This window comes from Macaca nemestrina, chromosome 7 (genome assembly GCF_043159975.1).
Source record: "Macaca nemestrina isolate mMacNem1 chromosome 7, mMacNem.hap1, whole genome shotgun sequence".
NCBI lineage: Eukaryota > Metazoa > Chordata > Mammalia > Primates > Cercopithecidae > Macaca > Macaca nemestrina.
In genome coordinates this window covers 76826651-76845411 of record NC_092131.1, presented here as the reverse complement: position 1 = coordinate 76845411, position 18761 = coordinate 76826651, and the positions used below count along the sequence as shown (strand labels likewise).

Below are 18761 nucleotides of genomic sequence, written 5' to 3'. Positions count from 1 at the left end.
ACAGGAATCAGTAAGTATCTATAGCATGTATGTTTTGCAACTGTAAGTATCTAGCACAGTGCTCTTCACAAGAGACTCAATAAATGCATACTTAAAAAAATAATTAAACCAGAGATACCTAATTCATACTCAGACTGGCAACAGCAACATTTTGCTTTGTAATTCTTTTGTCTGGTAAAGCACACTTCTAAGGAATTTAGAAATATGAACTGTGGACAGGTGTGGTGGCTAATGCCTATAATCCCAGCACTTTGGGAGGCTGAGGTAGGAGAGTCACTTAAGCCCAGAAGTTTGAGACCAGCCCAGGAAACATAATAAGATCTCATTTCTACAGAAAAATTAAAAAATTAGATGGGGATGGTGGTATATGCCTGTTGTCCCAGTTACTCGGGAGGCTGGGGTGGGAGGATTGCTTGAGCCTGGAAGATTGAGGTTACAGTGAGCTGTGATCATGCCATTGCACTCCAGCCTGGGTGACAGAGCGAGATGCTGTCCCAAAAAAAAAAAAAAAAAAGAACAAATATATATTGTATCTTTGAACATATCAGCTTAAGTGAATTTAAAAAATCAGACATCAAACCATAAAGACAAACATAAATAGGTAAAAATAATACAGCTGAACAGTAAGAGGTGATCAAAATGGTCTTACAATCAGGTTTACTTAACATTGAGAAAAGTTCAAATGTTTTCTAGTTATAACAGATTATAATATCTACGATATTAAAATAATCTATAAGCAAAAACTGGCCCAAGTTACAAACCAGGAAATAATTTTTGAGAACTAGTAAATGTTCATACTAATTCCCAAGAACCAATTATTTTCTATAAACTTAATGCATTGCACATGCTCATTAAAGTGAATACCAATATAAGAAGCTTAACCATTACAAACATATTTAAACATGAAGTGATGTGATCACAGCTCACTACAAGCTCGAACTCCTGAGCTCAAGTGATCCTCCTGCCTCAGCCTCCCAAGTAGCTGGAACTATCAGCGCATGCCACCATGCCCCACTAATTAAAAAAAATTTTTAATAGAGACAACATTTCATTATTGCCCAGGCTGGTTTCAAACTCCTGGGCTCAAGTGATCCTCCTGCCTCAGCCTCCCAAAGTGTTGGGATTGTAGGTATGAGCCACTGTGTCTGGCTAGTTTCATTTTTAAAATAATAAAACCGTAAGCAGACAGCACTTTTACATATATCATTTGGTGTTTTCATCACTATGTCACTTACTTCTTGAATCTTTTTTTTTCATTTCTTGTGCTAAAGCAATGTCAAAATGTGCACTGGTAGCATTCTCACATTGGTTAATTATCCTACAGACACACTCAGCAGCAAAGACTCTAGTAGCCCATCGAGGATTGGTAAAAGGATGGGATTTTTCGTCATGTCTGGTGGTCAGGACTGAGGCATCATCCCCTTTATCTCCTTCTTCTTCTTGCATTGTATCCACACAAGTTATAGCTGTACAATCTTTTATAAAAGGAGAACATACGTAATTATAATCAACTGAAAGATATATATATCAAAAGGAACACAAAAACGACTCCAAATTCAGACTAGAATTGCTCAATTATCAATTGCTACTGATCAATCATCTTTTTATTAACATCAAATAATTAGGTCTAATAACTACAGACAACTACAGTTGTCTAAAGGAGACACTCTAACAACTGTTACAGGTCAAAATGACAAAGCTGTCAAATTATACTCAAAGTAAAAAACAAACACAATAGTAGATACTGAAATAATTATCAATCCCCTGCAGGTAGATGGATGTACTTAAGGAGACTCAAAATTCTCTAGTAGGACGTGTGGGTGGGATACACTGGGAAGGCTGTTTTGACACTGGAGCCTTGTATGGATTTCAGGAGGTTCCTGAATCCACTGAAATTGTCTGAAAATATTTTTCTTAGGATAGACTCATTGCTATCATTACAGTATCAAAATTGTACCGATAGCTGGAGTCACCGAGTAGTGAATTATCTCCTCTACTTATTAACTGTTAAATTTACAAACTGTTTAACAACTGAAAATGGAACTAATGCTATGAAACAAAGCAAACTGGTTTTCTTGTATTATCCTGTATGTCAATATTTTTTTACATGTTAGAATACCACAGATGTCACAAATAAAGTTATGGTCAAGTTAACAGAGACTAGAAGGTGTTTTCCTGAGAAGGTATGGAGCCAAACCACAGAAGATGAAGAATTAATGGCAAGATAAAATTGAGCGAGCTCAGGGAGCATGAATGCAAAATTTAAAAAAGGTAAGTGAGATACCAGAAAAACGTAACCAGTCTATCTATGCACACACATATTTTCTTTCTCTTTTTTTTTTGAGACAAGATCTTGCTCTGTTACACAATCATGGCTCACTGCACCCTCGAACACCTGGGCTCAGGCGACATTTTCTTTTAAAGAAGTCCTTGCAATTTCTTGAGTAGTGGGGAACAGAAGAGAAAATTAGAAAAATAAAATATGTATAGCGTAATAGTTGAAACAGCCAGTGTAAATTATTGGAAGAGGGACCAATAAGAATGAAGATAGACAGAGGAGAGAATACAAAACATTCCAGGAATTTGATGTTAACTTTTCTCCTACCACACAATTCAGACATGAGAGCTACATTAAATTCTAAGGCTTGGGCAACTGAGTTGGGAGGACTGAAGTATAGTGGAAAGGTTGCGGATTTTAAAAGTTATGTAGGTGTAGGACTGAATCTGTCTTATGTCCTCAGGCAGGTTACCTCTCCAGGCCTATTTTCTCTTCTATAAAATAGAATAAAATTGCCTATGCATAGGATGGGTTAAAGGCTTAAATCAGATAAATTATGTACAGTTCTTAGAAAAGAACTGTTTTTTTTTCTTTTTTCTTCCTCTCATTTATTTTCTCTCTTATCCCAAGGATACGAATTTTAAATATTCAAATATACTTTCTCATAAACAATTATCTTGTATTACTAAAGACATTAGGGTAATAACACTGTTTTCTAATACTACTTGAAATTAACATTATTGTATGTAGTGAAACTGGCTTGCTCAAAATGTCATAACTTTGTGTAATTTTCTCTTATGGTGACTAAGTAATTTCATATGGTGCGAGGGGTGGGGTGGGTATGTATGAATGCATGTATGTATGTAGAGACATGGTTTCACTTTATTGCCCAGGCTGGAGTGCAGTGGTATGATCTTGGCTCACTGCAACTTCTGCCTCTTGGGCTCAAGCAATCCTCCCATCTTAGCCTCCTGCGTAGCTGGGACTACAGGTGTGAGCCATCAGGCCCAGCTAATTAAAAAAAAATTTTTTTTTGTAGAGATGGTGTTTTTCCACGTTGCCCAGGGTGGTCTCAAACTCGTGGACTTGAGCAATCTGTCTGCCTCAGCCTCCCAAAGTGCTGGGATTACAGGGGTAAGCCACTGCACCTGGTCTCAAATATATATTGCATGTATGAAAAGAAATGATGGGGACAATATAAATCAAGTCACACCTTTTAGAGCAGAAATAACTCTACTTTTTAGTTTGCTTTATATAGGAAAGTCATCTAAGACAGCCAAAGGGAAAAAGCAGGTTTAAGTATTGGATTTATATTGTTCAAATTAAAGAGAATTCTAAAACACTAGAAATATAATCTTCATTTGAAGAAAAGCAATAATCAGACAATCAGAATCCAGCTAGTTAGACAAGACTGATGAATTCTCAGTGGTAAACAATTTTAGGTAAAGTTTTAAATTTCAATTTTATTATTTTAACTGTTAATGACCAATACTTACCAGCTGATGCAGCAAGTACATCTTTACAAAGTTTTAACCACAGGGAGAGTTTTTCCACTGCCATAGACGTAAGCATATAATTTAAAGTCTCTTTGATATCATGGCATAATCTCTCATCTGTCTCTTTGTCTAGTAAGATCAATAATGCCCCCTCAAGGCCGACTTCTCTGATGTTAGCATCTGACAAGAAGAAAATCAACTATTGAAGTAACACAGAAAACAAAACTACCATATCACAAGCTCACACATTCAGTAGTTATTCAAATACTAGATGAAAATATATCTTAAAGAACTAGCCCAAATACTGTGCTTTAATCTAGTGAGATCCATTTTAGTTCACACTTGAATTTTGGGATTATTTATGACCCTATATAGCTGTAATTTATGTAATGTCATTAAAAAAAGTATTAATATGTTATTATTAATATGTTTTCTTAATCAGGTAAAAAGTTTTACCCAATAAGTGTCCAATACTTATAAAACTTTTTTTTTCTCTTTATTTGAGATGGAGTTTCGCTCTTGTTGCCCAGACTGGAGTGCAAGGGCAAAATCTCGGCTCACTGCAACCTCTGCCTCCCAGGTTCAAGTGGTTCTCCTGCCTCAGCCTCCCTAGTAGCTAGAATTACAGGCACCCACCACCACGCCCAGCTAATTTTTTGTATTTTTAGTAGAGGTGGGGTTTCACTACATTGCCCAGGCTGGTCTCGAACTCCTGACCTCAGGCGATCCACCCGTCTCAGCCTCCCAAAGGGCTGGGATTACAGGTCTGAGCCACTGCACCCAGCTCAATACTTATAAATTTTATTCAGTGCTTATTTATTTATTTTTTCCTTTTGAGACAGAGTCTCACTCTGTCACCCAGGATGGAGTGAAGTGGTGTGATCTCGGCTTACTGCAACCTCCGCCCCCCAGGTTGAAGCAGTTCTCCTGTCTCAGACTCCTGAACAGCTGGGACTACAGGCGCCCACTACCATGCCCTGCTAAGTTTTGTATTTTTAGTAGAGATGGGTTTCACCAGTGGTCAGGCTGGTCTTGAACTCCTGACCTCAGGTGATCCGCATACCCAGGCCTCCCAAAGTGCTAGGATTACAGGCATGAGCCACCACGCCCGGCCCAGTATAATTATTTTCTAATTTTAAATAAACATAATTAAGTTTTCCTTATTCTGGTATAAAGCTTTAAAATATATTAATGTGAGAGTAAAGCCCAAACAGAAAACTACCACTATATGGAAAACACTGTTTAATTACTACAACTAAGCTATTGGGACTACTGAATAAACATATATCACTATACAATATTCTTACTACAAAGTAATACCTCAAAGGGGAAATACAAGCCTTGATCTAGCATCTACTATTACCTTTAATTCTGAAAATGCCAAACAGACAAATACATTTTCTCTTGAAGAGTTAACTCATCTAGCATTTATGAAAGTATGTAGATTTGAAAGGTTATATTATTAGTAGGCTATTCTATTTTATTTATTTATTTTTTAGAGATAGAGTCTTGCTCTGTCACCCAGGTTGGAGTACAGTGGCACAATCTCACTGCAATCTCTGCCTCCCGAGTTCAAGCAATTCTCCTGCCTCAGCCTCTCCAGTAGCTGGGATTACAGGCATGTGCCACCATGCCCCCCCCCCCAAAAAAAAGCTAACTTTTTTGTATTACCTTGTAGAGACGAGGTTTCACCATGTTTGCCAGGCTGGTCTTGAACTCCTGACCTCAGATCCACCTGCCTCAGCCTCCCAAAGTGTTGGGATTATAGGCGTGAGCCACTGTGCCTGGCCTTTGTGGGTGTTTTGTTTTGTTGGTATTAGGCTATTTTAAAAGAGAAATTATCTTTCAAAGATCAGAAAGAGGTGATACAAATGTTTCAGATTAGGGATCTAAAAAGATATAATGGCTAAGGTAATGTGAGTCATAACTGGATCTTAGATTTAGGTGGTGGTGAGGAGGTGAGGAATCATAAAGGACATTTTTTGGATGACTAGGGAAATGTGTGTGAGGGCTGTAAATCAATATTGATTTTCTTAGGTGTGTGATCATGTACGGGTGTGTCCTTCACATTAGTCCGTTTTCACACTGCTATAAAGACATACCCAAGACTGGGTAATTTATTTAAAAAAGAGGTTTCAGGCCAGGCATGGTGGCTCACACTTGTAATCTCAGCACTTTGGGAGGCTGAGGCAGGTGGATCACTTGAGCCCAGGAGATCAAGACCAGCCTGGGCAACAAAGTGAGACCCCATCTCCACAAAAAACACACAAAAAAATTTAGCTGGGTGAGGTGACATTCATTTGTAGTCCCAGCTACCAAAGAGGCTGAGGTGGAAAGATCACATGAGCCTGGAAAGTAGAGGCTGCAGTGAGCCCAGGTCGTGCCACTGCCCTCTAGCCAGGGCAACAGAGAGAGACCCTGTCTTAAAAAAAAATAAATAAATAAAAGAATTATGCCAAATCTAGCCTGGATGATAGCATATCTGTTTACAACACAGTTTACTGAATATTTTAAGTCTACTGTTAAGACCTACTGCTCAGAAAAAAAAAAAAAGATTATTTTCAAAATATTTCTGCTCACTGACAATGTGCCTAGTCATCCAAGAGCTCTCATGGAGAGGTACAAGGAGATAAACGTTGTCATGCCGGTTAACACAATATCCATTCTGCAGATTAAGGAGTCATTTTGACTTTCAAGTTGTCTTATTTAAAAAATACATTGTAAGGCTACAGCTGCCACAGACAGATGGATCTGGGCAAAGTAACTGAAAACCTCCGGAAAGAATTCATCATTCTAGATGGTTTTTGGAGATGGAATCTACTCCGGGTGAAGATGCTGTGAACACTGTTGAAATTACAACAAAGGGTTCAGAATGTTATGTGAATTTAGTTGATAAAGTGGTAGCAGGTTTGAGAGAATTAACTCCAGTTTTCAAAGTTCTACTCTAAGTAAAATGCTATCAAAAAGCATTGCATGTTACAGAGTAATCTTTCATGAAAGGAAGTCAATGAATATGGCAAACTTCATTGCTGTCTTATTTTAAGAAATTGCTGGCTGGGCGTGGTGGCTCATGCCTGTAGTCCCAGCACTTTGGGAGGCCGAGACGAGTGGATCACGAGGTCAGGAGATCGAGACCATCCTGGCTAACATGGTGAAATGCCATCTCTACTAAAAATACAAAAAATTAGCCGGGTATGGTGGCGGGCGCCTGTAGTCCCAGCTACTCGGAGGCTGAGGCAGAAGAATGGCAGAAACCCGGAGGCAGAGCTTGCACTAGGCTGAGAGGGCGCCACTGCACTCTTGCCTGGGAGACAGACCAATACTCTGTCTCAGAAAAAAAAAAGAAAAAAAAGAAAAGAAATGGCCAAAATTGCCACAGCCACTCCAAACCTTTAGCAACCGCCACCCTGATTAAGCAGCCATCAACACTGAGGCAAGACCCTCTACCAGCAAAAATATTATGACTCACTGAAAGCTCAGATGATGGTTAGCATTTTTTAGCAATAAAGAATTCTTAAATTAAGGTATGTACATTGCTTTTTTAGCCATAATGCTATCTCACACTTAGCAGACTACAGTATAGTACAAACATAATTCTGATATGCACTGGAAAACCAAAAAATTCCTGACTTGCTTTAATTGCAGGGTCTGGAACTAAACCCACAATACTAGGTATTATGTATATGTATGCCTGAATAGCAGCCCAGCCATGCTGATTTATGCAAGTTGAAGCAAAAAATTTGTTTTTGTTTTTGTTAGAGACAAGGTCTCACTATGTTGCTTAGGCTGGCCTTGAATTCCTGGACTAAAGTGATCTTCTCACCTCAGCCTCTAAGGAAGCTGGGACTACAAGTACATGCCACCACAACTGGCTCAGCTCCCTAAACATTTTAATGTAAGAATAAAACTGTTACTTAAAGAACTGTTATTGATAGTAAAATATATTATGGATCTAAAAACTTAAGATACTGAAAAGCTCCGTGAAGGTTATGACTTTCTAAAAGTATGACAGTACTTTGAAAACTATACACACAAATGATTTTTTTTTTTTGAGACAGAGTCTCACTCTGGTGCCCAGGCTGGAGTGCAGTGGTGCAATTTCGGCCCACCACAACCTCCCCCTCCTGGGTTCAACCAATTCTTGTGCCCCAGCCTCTCAAGCAGCTGGGACTACAGGCGCATGCCGCCACACACAGCTAATTTTTTATATTTTTAGTAGAGACAGGGTTTTGCCATGTTGGCCAGGCTGGTCTCGAACTCCTGACCTCAGGTGATCTGCCCACCTTGGCCTCCCGAAGTACTGGGATTACAAGTGTGAGCAACTGCGACTGGCCAGAGTGTAAGATAATTACTGGTTTTTTTTGGAGTCAGTGTTTTGATCTGTTACCCAGGCTGCAGTGTGGTGGCATAATAACTCACAGAAACCTCAAACTCCTGGGCTCAAGCAATTCTCTTCTCTCAGCCTCCTGATTAATTAGTAGCTGGGACTACAGATGTGTACCACCACACCTGGCTAATTTAAAATTTTTTTTGTAGAGATGGGGTCATGCCATGTTGCCCAGGGTGTTTTTTAAATATATATATATACACACACACACACAAAAAAAAATATATATACATATGTATAAAATATATATATATTTAAAAATAGAGATGAGGTCTCACTATGTTGACCAGGCTGGTCTTGAACTCCTGGCCTCAAGCTGTCCTCTTATCTTGGCCTCCCAAAGTGCTGAGATTACAAGCATGAGCCAGTGTGTCTGGGCCCAGACTGTTTTTGAACTCCTGACCTAAGACAGTCCTCTCGCCTTGGCCTCACAAAGTGCTTAAGATTACAGGTGTGAGCCACCACGCCTGGCCTATTATTACTATTTTTGTAGGCTAGCAGTTTCTTTGAATTCATATACAAATTCAGGTTATTCATATAATAGTTTTAAAATGAAGTGATATACACTTAAATCCCTACTGGTTAAGAAATCCTTTAATTCAGCTCTAAAATGTAAAAGAAGGGGCATTAAAAACTCTTTAACTTGTAGCAGACGTAACTATAATAAATTTTATGAAAGTGAGATTCTGCAGCAAACAGAGGCATGTGTGATAAATTATTTAAGGGCTAATCACATTTCATTAGACTGCTGTGAAAAAACTTGCTCTAGATCATTGGCTCTCAAACTTTAGTACAGTCATGCACGCCTTAATAGGATTACGTTCTGAAGAATGTGTTGTTAGGCAATTTCATTGTCATGTGAACATCATAGAGTGTGCTTACCCAAACCTAGATGGTACAGACTACTCATAGGCTACAAACCCATAGAACAACTTACTGTACTGGATACTATAGGCAATTATAACACAATGGTAAGCATTTGTGTATCAAAACATAGAAAAAAAAGATATGGTATTATAATCTTATGGGACCACTGTTGTAAATGCAGTCTGTTGTTGACCAAAATGCCATTATGTGGCACACAGCTACACTAACATAGGGACTGTAAAAATATGGATTTAAAAATACAGATTGCCAGGTAATACTCCCAGATTTCTGGTTCAGTAGGTCTGGGATGGGTCCCAATCTGCATTTCTAACAAGTTCCCAGGTGAAATATACACTGCTGGTTTGAAAACCAGTTTGAGAACCACTGCTCTAAACCAGTAACATCACTGGTTGGAATAACTGTTAGCAATTCTTTCTTGTAGCAGGTTTAAGACACATTAACTTTTAAACTGTTTCAAAACTCATGTATATATGGAAAATTTAAAATAAAAATAATCATTGGACCTGGACATAATCTTGATCAAGAGAATTACCTGGAGTCAACTCTTCTCTGCTATCCTTAGCAAGCATAACAGCATGTTCTGAAACTTCAGCTGCTTCTCTTTGTACAAGCTGACGTAAGCAAGCCAGTACTGCTCTTCTCAGTAACAAGTAGGGGCTATAAAGATTCACCTGAAAAATACCATTTAAGGAATGACAGAGCTAAAATTCTTGTTGGCACTCAGCAAGCCTAATAGATATTCACTGGACCCCTTCCTGATTCTGTCCAGCCCATCAGTGGGCTGGACACAATTTATAAATACATAGGAACTTCTTGAAACTATTCTAGAATATATTTCTGATGATATAACTTAGAAACAGCTTAATAGGTAATATGTGTACTAGATTATGCACTACTCATAAATCTAAGCAAAAGTCTTTTGGCAGTGTCAGAAGGCAGAATTTATATGAGCAAACAGAGTTTTAAGAGAAAAAAAGAATTACAATGGAAAGGATTTTGTTGCAGTTCATACATTTGTGTTCATGCAGATATATTATAATGTTTTATCATTCTCTAAGCAGAAATTTATACAAATCCATACAGGCAATACAGCATATTGGTTAAAATGGAGGTTCGAGAGTCAAAACGTCTCAATTTGAGTCCTAGATCCATCACTTACTAGCTGTGTGACCGTGGGCAAATTGTTTAACTCCTCTAGAGTGCCTTAGTTTCCTCATTTGTAACACTACTGCATCTCTCAGGGCTATTGTGACATTAACACAAAGTAACATGCAAAGTGCTTACCACAGTACCTGCCAAATAGTAAATGTTAGTTATTATTAGTGTAGTCTCTTAACAATAATATTTTAATCAGACAACATATAAAGTAAACGCATTTTCAAATAAAGGCAGAAAACATTCACCAAAAATGCTCTCTAGAGACAAGCATTACAGAATACCAAATTTATATATATCAATACATATTTATGTATTGATAGAATACATATATGTACACATCTTACAGATGCCATGTAAGTATCAATAGGCTGTATCTACCCATGGCAAATAAGACTGGTAATATACTTCAGTTACAAGTTGAAGGTTAATGGATAAAAATTCTTAGTGATTTCATATATGAAATAAAGTTGAGATTTTAAATTTTGTACTAACTATGAAAGTAAAGATCAGTTTGGTATGGTCTACAAAATAAATATGTATATTATGGTAGTGATCTTCAAAGCAAAATTTGAGAAATAATGGCATAATTCTACAGTGATCTTTAGATATGGCATATGTGGGAAAAATAGGACTGAAGTAGATGAAGTTTTGTAAAGAGCAGAGGCTACATTTTGGGAGGAAATAAAAGGTAGGTAGTAGGAGCTATTAAGAATATGTAAGAAGAGTGTCAGGTGTGGTGGCTCACGTCTGTAACGCTAGCACTTTGGGAGGCTGAAGTGGGCGGATCACTTGAGGTCAGGAGTTCAAAACCAGCCTGGCCAACGTGGTGAAACCCTGTCTCTGCTAAAAAACACAAAAAAATTAGCAGGACATGGTGGCAGGTGCCTGTAATCCCCACTACTCGGGAGGCTGAGGCGGGAGAATTGCTTGAATCTGGGAGGTGGAGGTCGCAGTGAGCCGAGATCATGCCTTTGCACTCCAGCCTGGGATGGGCATGATGGCTCACACTGAGGGAGGCCAAGGCAGGTGGATCACTTGAGGTCAGGAGTTTGAGACCAGCCTGGCCAACATGGTCACGCCCTGTCTCTACTAGTAATACAAAAATAAGCCAGGCATGGTGGCACACACCTGTAGTCCCAGTTACTGGGGAGGCTGAGGCAGGAGAATCCCTTGAACCTGGGAGGCAGAAGTTGCAGTGAGCTGAGATTGCACCACTGCACTCCAGCCTGGATGACAGAATGAAACTGTCTCAAAAAAAGAAAAAAAAGAAAAAAAGAATATACAAGAAGAAACACATGCAAAGAGAGCCAAATTCTACATTTTATCAGAAGCCAAGAAACAGAACAAATTTGTGCATCTATCATTGAGCAGCTTTTTTTTTGTTTGTTTGTTTTTGTTTTTTGTTTTTGAGACAGAGTATCACTCTGTTACCCAGGATAGAGTGCAGGAATAGCTTTGTAAGGATGTTCTGTTATACCTTCAAGCTGTATTATGAACCCAAAAGTGGATAGAGAGGAATGCCATTCATAGAAAAGTCTCAAGGTATAATGTAATCCCATGTTTAGAAACTATATTGTTAGCAGGTTAGGATAACAGAGAAGTTAAAATATAAAAAGATTACATTTATTCATTCCCAAGATTACTGTTGTATTTAACAACAATGACCAAAAAAGCACTTTACAAGACAATTTTAAAGAAAAGTTAATAAGTCTACTAGTTATTTCAACTGGAGTCTTACAAGCATATAATACAAAGCAGGTGCAGCATTTATTCAGGCTAGTCAAACATTTTTTAGAAAAAGCATGCTTAGAAGTACCCTTTACCTGTTTGGTAGAAAAAAGATTGAAGGCTATCACACAAAGTAAAATAGGAGGCTTAATGTCTCCATGTCATTCTCCAGCATTTATATTGGGAAGAGGAATACAGTGGCTTAAGGCAAACAAACAAAGCAGGCAAAATACAGAAATTAAATAAAACTGTAACTACAATTATTTTCTGAAACGAATATACTAAATAAAAAGGAGACCAAATTTAGTGCAAGGAGTGAGCGCACCAGCTGGAGAAGGTTAGGAAGGATTTGCTTATATTGGTATCAAATAAACACCATGAAACATGCTACACATACTGGACTTAGCATTAATGGTTCGCTTAAACAAAGAGATGCAGAGGAAAACAAACATCTACAACCAAAAAAATGACACAAAGAAACAGCACCGCAAAACTCAAAAAAAGTTAGGAATCAAGGGTCAGGGACCTACCAACACAGAATTATCCAACAAGATCTCCTGCACAAAAACAAATGACACACCAGTCATGACAAAACCAAAAGATAAATATTAGGTTGACTTTGACAACAGTCAGCTAAGCATTAAAATATAAATGTTGATAGTTATCATTCAAATTGGCTTAGCTTCAGCTTAAAAATTCGCCACAAATATTTTATTTTCCAACAAAACGAGTTGAGCCAAGTTCTTGAAAATAGTCAACTCAAGAACTCTAAGACATAAATATATAATTTTAAAACGTACACGCGATTAATTTTAGGTTTTTCTTTGGAATCTGATTAAGCTTCAGTATCGAACCCAATCAAGGAGACATGAGCGTGAGAGGAGTGTTCTGGATTGCATTCACATGAAGCAGGTGTCCAGCAAGAGGCAAAGTTAATGGTTTACCTCATCAGAAGTTAATTATAGTTTAACTCTTAGAAGCCAAGTTTTGAAACTGAGAATATTCAGAATTGCTAGTGTAGCTAAGGCCAAGTTCAGTATGGAAGTTAAAGAGCATGCAGTTAGAAGAAAATTCCTTCCTGTAAGACTTTTGCCTAATGATGAAATGCAATTTCCTTACTTTGGTGAATACTCTAAAATATAATAAATTCAATCTAATAAATTCAGAATAAATTACTAACCAAAATGTTGAGACACTAAATTAATATATTATAGTGATAATTTTTGACTATGATTGTGTATTTAAAAAATAATTTTACAGCTTGAATATTATGAGTTAACATACGATTTGTAACTGTTACTTCAGATTTTCTCACTTGCTCTGAATGTACCCAAAAGTCTGATAATATAATAATCTCTGTTCTTTTTCATGTGTAACTTTTTTTGATGCCTGTTTTTTTTCCTGCAGTAATATGTACCCTTTTTTGATTTGGGAAAGGAAAAAACTTAGTAAGTTTGATCAGATTTTATTTAGTTATATTTTTGAGACAGTGTCTTGCTCCACTGCCCAAGGTGAAGTGCAGTGGCGCAATCATGGCTCACTGTTGCCTCAACATCCTGGGTTCAAGTGATCCTCCCACCTCAGCCTCCCAAGTAGTAATGGGACTACAGGTGCACACTGTCATTCCCAGGTAATTTTCTTAAAATTTTTTGTAGAGACAAGGTCTCACCATGTTCCCCAGACTGGTCTCGAACTCCTGGGCTCAAATGATCCTTCTACCTTGGCCTCCCAAAGTGCTGGAACTACAGGTCTGAGCCACTGTGCCCAGCTGATCAGATTTTATTCATCATGAATTAATGGGTTAGTCTTGCTCTTCATTTCTCAATTAGTTAATAAAAAAAATCATGCATCAGGTAAAGGAGAAATTTTAAAGGTAATTAATGGAAATCTATAAGACAAGAAGTAAAAATGGCAGTATCACCAAATTTAAATGGAGAGTAAAAGATCAAATGCAAAGGAGCAAAAAATTTTTCCAATAACTGGTTTTAGGAATGGCTCTTCAAACATAAAAGTAATATTCCTGGGGAAGAATCCCTGAATGGTACAGGTAAAATCCTTTTCCTGTAAGTGCTGTTTTCCCTAAAATGATTGACCCAGATCTAAAAAAATACAGGAACAAAAGTTTCTATCAGAAAGTCAGTCACATTCTCTTTAAAGTTTTATCGGGCTAGGCATGGTGGCTCACACCTGTAATCCCAGCACTTTGTTGGGCTGAGGCAGAAGGATGGCTTGAGACCAGAAGTTCAAGACCAGCCTGGGTAACATAGCAAGACCCTGTCTCTACAAAAAAGAAAAAAACTTAGCTAGGTGTGGTGGTACATTTCTGTAGTCCTAGCTGCTTGGGAGGCTGAGGGGGGAGGATCACTTGAGCCTAGGAGTTCGAGGCTACTGTGAGCTATGATTGCACCACTGCACTCCAGCCTGGATGACAAAGTGAGACTCTGCCTCTAAAAAATATATAAATAAATAGTTTCATAAGACTATCAGTATCAATAGTTAATATAATAATATACTGTGTGTTGAAGACACATGTCAAGACAGCAAGGGCAACTACCATTATTGAGTACTAATTAAATGCCTGAGACGTGTGCCTTTATAAGCAGCATTTTGTGTAATCCTCATATTTTGCAGACAAGGTAGCTGAGGCTAGAAGAGATTACGGGACTTCCCTAAAGGCACACAGCTAGAAGGTGGCAGAGTTGAGATAAGATCTATCCATAAGATCTATAAAGATAGTACGGAATAATGAAATGAGGACTGAAGGAGGAGTCCAGAAACCTGCAATGTAGATTTAGCCACCACTTAGGTGAGCTACATGTGTTACTTTAAGTTATTTAACTTTTTGGTCTTCAGTTTATCTTTTTATTGAGAAGACTGATTTTAATAATGCAAACAACATTCTACAAAAGTAGGGATAATCTATATGACAGATTTTTAAGATTCTAAGGTTTTTCAAGCTCTGAAATGCTGCATATTTTGCCTTAAGCTTGAAAATGAAAGGTCTATATAATTTTCAACAGTCACGTTACTAATGGGAGTGTGCTACAAACACTGCAGGAGTAGAAAAAGTTGAAAAGCAATGGTGCCAATTTATAATTCCAAATGCAACTCAATTTTTGAGGCAAGTCCAGATAGAAACTGGTGACATGGTAAATCTTTTTTTTTTTTTTTCCTGAGACGGAGTTTCATTCTTGTTGCCCAGGCTGGAGTGCCAATGGCACGATCTCGGCTCACTGCAACCTCCACCTCCTGGGTTCAAGCGATTCTTCTGGCTCAGCCTCCCCAGTAGCTGGGATTAGAGGCGCCCACCACCACGCCCAGCTAATTTTTGTATTTTGAGTAGAGACGGGGTTTCGCCATGTTGGCCAAGCTGGGTTTAAACCAACCTCAGGTGATCTGCCCGCCTTGGCCTCCCGAAGTGTTGGGATTACAGGCGTAAGCCACTGCGCCTGGCCAGGGGAAGTCTTAAAACCAATGACAACGAACCACTTCAAAGGAACTTCTGGTTGATGGCCTTTATCTTTCTACATTCAGTAGATACAATATTAGAAGCCAGATATTGATGTATATGTTGCTGGAATACTAAGGAAAAGTGTTATTTCTCCATCTGGGATGTAAAGAACTTTGTAATAACTCAGAATAGATGAAAAAGAAGAAAAAAAAGAGACAGGTGACCACATAAAGTTTTGCATGTCCCACAGATTTATATAGTACATGGGACATTATAAGCACCCAATATATGTTTATTGATTTATGAATAAATATTCCAAATATCAATTTCAACATTAATGGGAGAAAAATGAATCGATATAAAAGGGATTTAGGAGCTGATTACATGAAAGCTGCCCCCTACTCTCCAAAAAGACTAGAACTGAGGGGAAACAGCTATGTATATAACATATAACTTTGTACATAGTCTAGAGGATAATTAAAATGTGTACTGGGATAAATCTAAGATTCAAATAAAAGAAACTAAGAACTGGTTTACAATTTTATACTCACACAGAGGCAGCTAACCAGGCTAGACAAGTTGACATGTCGTGGAGCAAACATATGAAGCTGCTGAAGGCAAGAGATGGCCTGAGCTTGAACAAGGCAGTCTGGGTTATCTTGCATTACTGCACAACCCAGTAGACAGGAGGCCCTTAAGGTAGAAATTGAAGTACTGTTACCTAAAATAAAAAGCAGAAAGCTTTTAATAATTGGCCTATAAAAACATTACTCTTTAAACATATATTACAGGTTTTAAAATTTACTTCCAGTTTTGAGCTTACAAATCTGTGACTTACAATTTCTTCTACAAAAGTAGGGATAATCTAAGTGACAGGTTTTTAGATTATTCTTTTTTTTTTTTTTTTTTTTTTTTGAGACAGAGTCTCAGTCTGTCACCCAGGCTAGAGTGCAATGATGCCATTTCGGCTCACAGCAACTTCTGCCTCCTGGGTTCAAGTGATTCTCCTGCCTCAGCCTCCCGAGTAGCTGGGACTACAGGTGCACACCACCATGCCTGGCTAATTTTTTGTATTTTTACTACAGACAGGGTTTCACCATGTTGGCTAGGCTGGTCTCGAATCCTGAGCTCCAGTGATCCACCTGCCTCAGCTTCCCAAAGTGCTAGGATTACAGGTGTGAGCCACTGTGCCTGACCTACTTTAGTTATTCTTAATTTGAAAAGTTTATTGCAACACAAATTATTAGGCAAAGAAGAACCTAAGACTATCAGTAGGTTATACCAAATTTTCATAAAAAGTGGAATTAGAAATTGCCAATAAACTTAGCCTCGCTTGTATTAGTTAAGAATTACTTTCATGTATTATAATCATGTAATACTATGCAATTTGAACAGCTTGCAATATTTGAAATTTTGGACTTAGCCATTTATTTCTTAAAGAGAGATCAGAGCTCTTTGGATGATTCTGCTTCATGTCTGTCATTTTAACTGTTAAGGAAGGTATCTTTAGGAGATACGTAATTGTCGAAATATTGTACTCTGTCTTTTCAAGGTAAGATAATCAGGCTGAACGGCATTTATACATTCATTTAACAAAACATACAGCACCTATCATGTGCCAAGCATACAGACCACGAACTGAATTCATTTTTATGTGTATTATTTTTAATGTAAAACATCACAAAAGCAGCTATGCACACCTTGTAGCTCTGGACCTAACGTGGTAATAAGGGCATTCAAACAGCGACCAAGGCTTTGGTGAACTTCAGCATGAGTAGGAGGCACATTTAACAACAACATTATAATAAGAGAAAGGGTAGGTTCCACATGCACATAATACAGTGGGCCAGCAGAATCAATGATCAGTGATAGAGAATGTAATGCCCAGGTCTGTAATGACAAAGAAAAACAATTAAAAACATTACAGCAGCATTAAGAAACATAAAATACATTAAGTTGTTCTTTTGTTGAAGCAAGTAATAAAGTAACAGCAAATGTGTATGCTACTACTAATGCGGAAAGAGAAATGGAGGACTTCCAACTCAGAGGCAATCATCTAATTTAGAATGATATAGTTCATCATTAAGAATTGCAAGTAATAGTTGGTACTTTAGCTAACAGCTTGAATCAAATCTAGTTTGTTGAAAAACTTTATTGTTTAATCTATAGAAAGAATGAAAATTCAAGTTTTTAAAAAGATGCAACAAAATCTACAATTACATTCAACAATATGGACAAATCTCTTGAACATAATGTTGAGTGAAGAAAGCCAGACATAAAAGAATATATGTTGTATGATTCCATTTACATAAAGTACAGAAGCAGGCAAAACAAATTTATGCTGTTGCAAATTAGGATAGTGATTATCCTTGGTGGGGGTAAGTAGTTAACTAGAAGACAGTATGAGAAGTGTGTATGGGGTATTGATAATGGGCTGTTTCTTGATTTCAGGTGGTGGTTACATAATGTACTGTTTGTACATAGATATGTACATTTATGACAGGTGCACACGCGCACACAGATACACACACACACACACACACACACACACACACACACACACACACTATGGTTTAAATGAAAAAAGACTGGCCATATACTGATAACCACTGAAGTTAGGTGATGGGTATAATAGATTCATTATAGTATACTTTCTAATTTTGTGTATGTTTTAATGTTCCATAACAAGAAGTAAATTAAAAGCTCTCTCTTCAGAAAATGAACTGAAAAAGTTTTATTCCTCTTATCAATGGATGTATAAGAAAGCTTACAGTACTTTAAACGCTGCAAAAATGAGCTTCTATTTGTTAGGTGAGAGACAGCAATCAAGAAAATTCAGAAATGACACTGGGAGCTGTGGAAAGTATATGAATTAATCAACAAAAAAGGTATTCAATATAAAACTAGGCACATTCAGAATAGACTTGTTGAAGAGAGAGAAGAATATAACAGAAGCAAAAAGTACTATATATAAAGACGGGTGAAAAATGGAAACCTTGTAAGTCAATTCAGTCAAGTACTAGATGAAGTGGAGGAGGCAAGTAGTAATATGGTAATTCAGAGAAGGAAAGCTAACTGGATTAAAGCTTGATGAGATGGTGGTTATACTGGATCTTAAAAGACTAAAAGATGTGGAATATCAAATAGGCATGTAAGGAGAGAAGAGAAAAAGAAAATAATGTAAATGTAGACATGAGAATGACATGTGGATAAATCATCTGTAGAAGTGAACACTTTGAAGTAATAACAGAAAACATCTATGGAGTCAGTTGATGGGACTGGAATAAAGAAGTTGATTCAAGAAGCAATAAGCACTTTGTCAAGCTTTTCTGCAGGGAAGTGGCAAGATGAAAATCTTTTAGGAAAATGAATTTA

The 18761-nt window shown here is 37.6% G+C and overlaps 1 protein-coding gene across 12 annotated transcripts in view; it reads right to left on the bottom strand.

Moving 5' to 3' along the window:
• LOC105477937 (HEAT repeat containing 5A) overlaps nt 1-18761 on the bottom strand; it is a 123101-nt gene that overhangs the window by 32591 nt on the left and 71749 nt on the right. For 10 of the 12 annotated variants that reach the window (XM_071100366.1, XM_071100360.1, XM_071100359.1 and 7 more), the window contains 6 exons: nt 17087-17276; nt 15938-16107; nt 12466-12492; nt 9582-9720; nt 3775-3954; nt 1236-1475 (listed from right to left, as the gene is read on the bottom strand). In XM_071100366.1, the coding sequence (XP_070956467.1) occupies nt 1236-1475; nt 3775-3954; nt 9582-9720; nt 12466-12492; nt 15938-16107; nt 17087-17276 (946 nt within the window). The remainder of the gene's footprint in view (nt 1-1235; nt 1476-3774; nt 3955-9581; nt 9721-12465; nt 12493-15937; nt 16108-17086; nt 17277-18761) is intronic. The other 2 variants (XM_071100365.1, XM_071100367.1) reach the window with 1 other exon arrangement.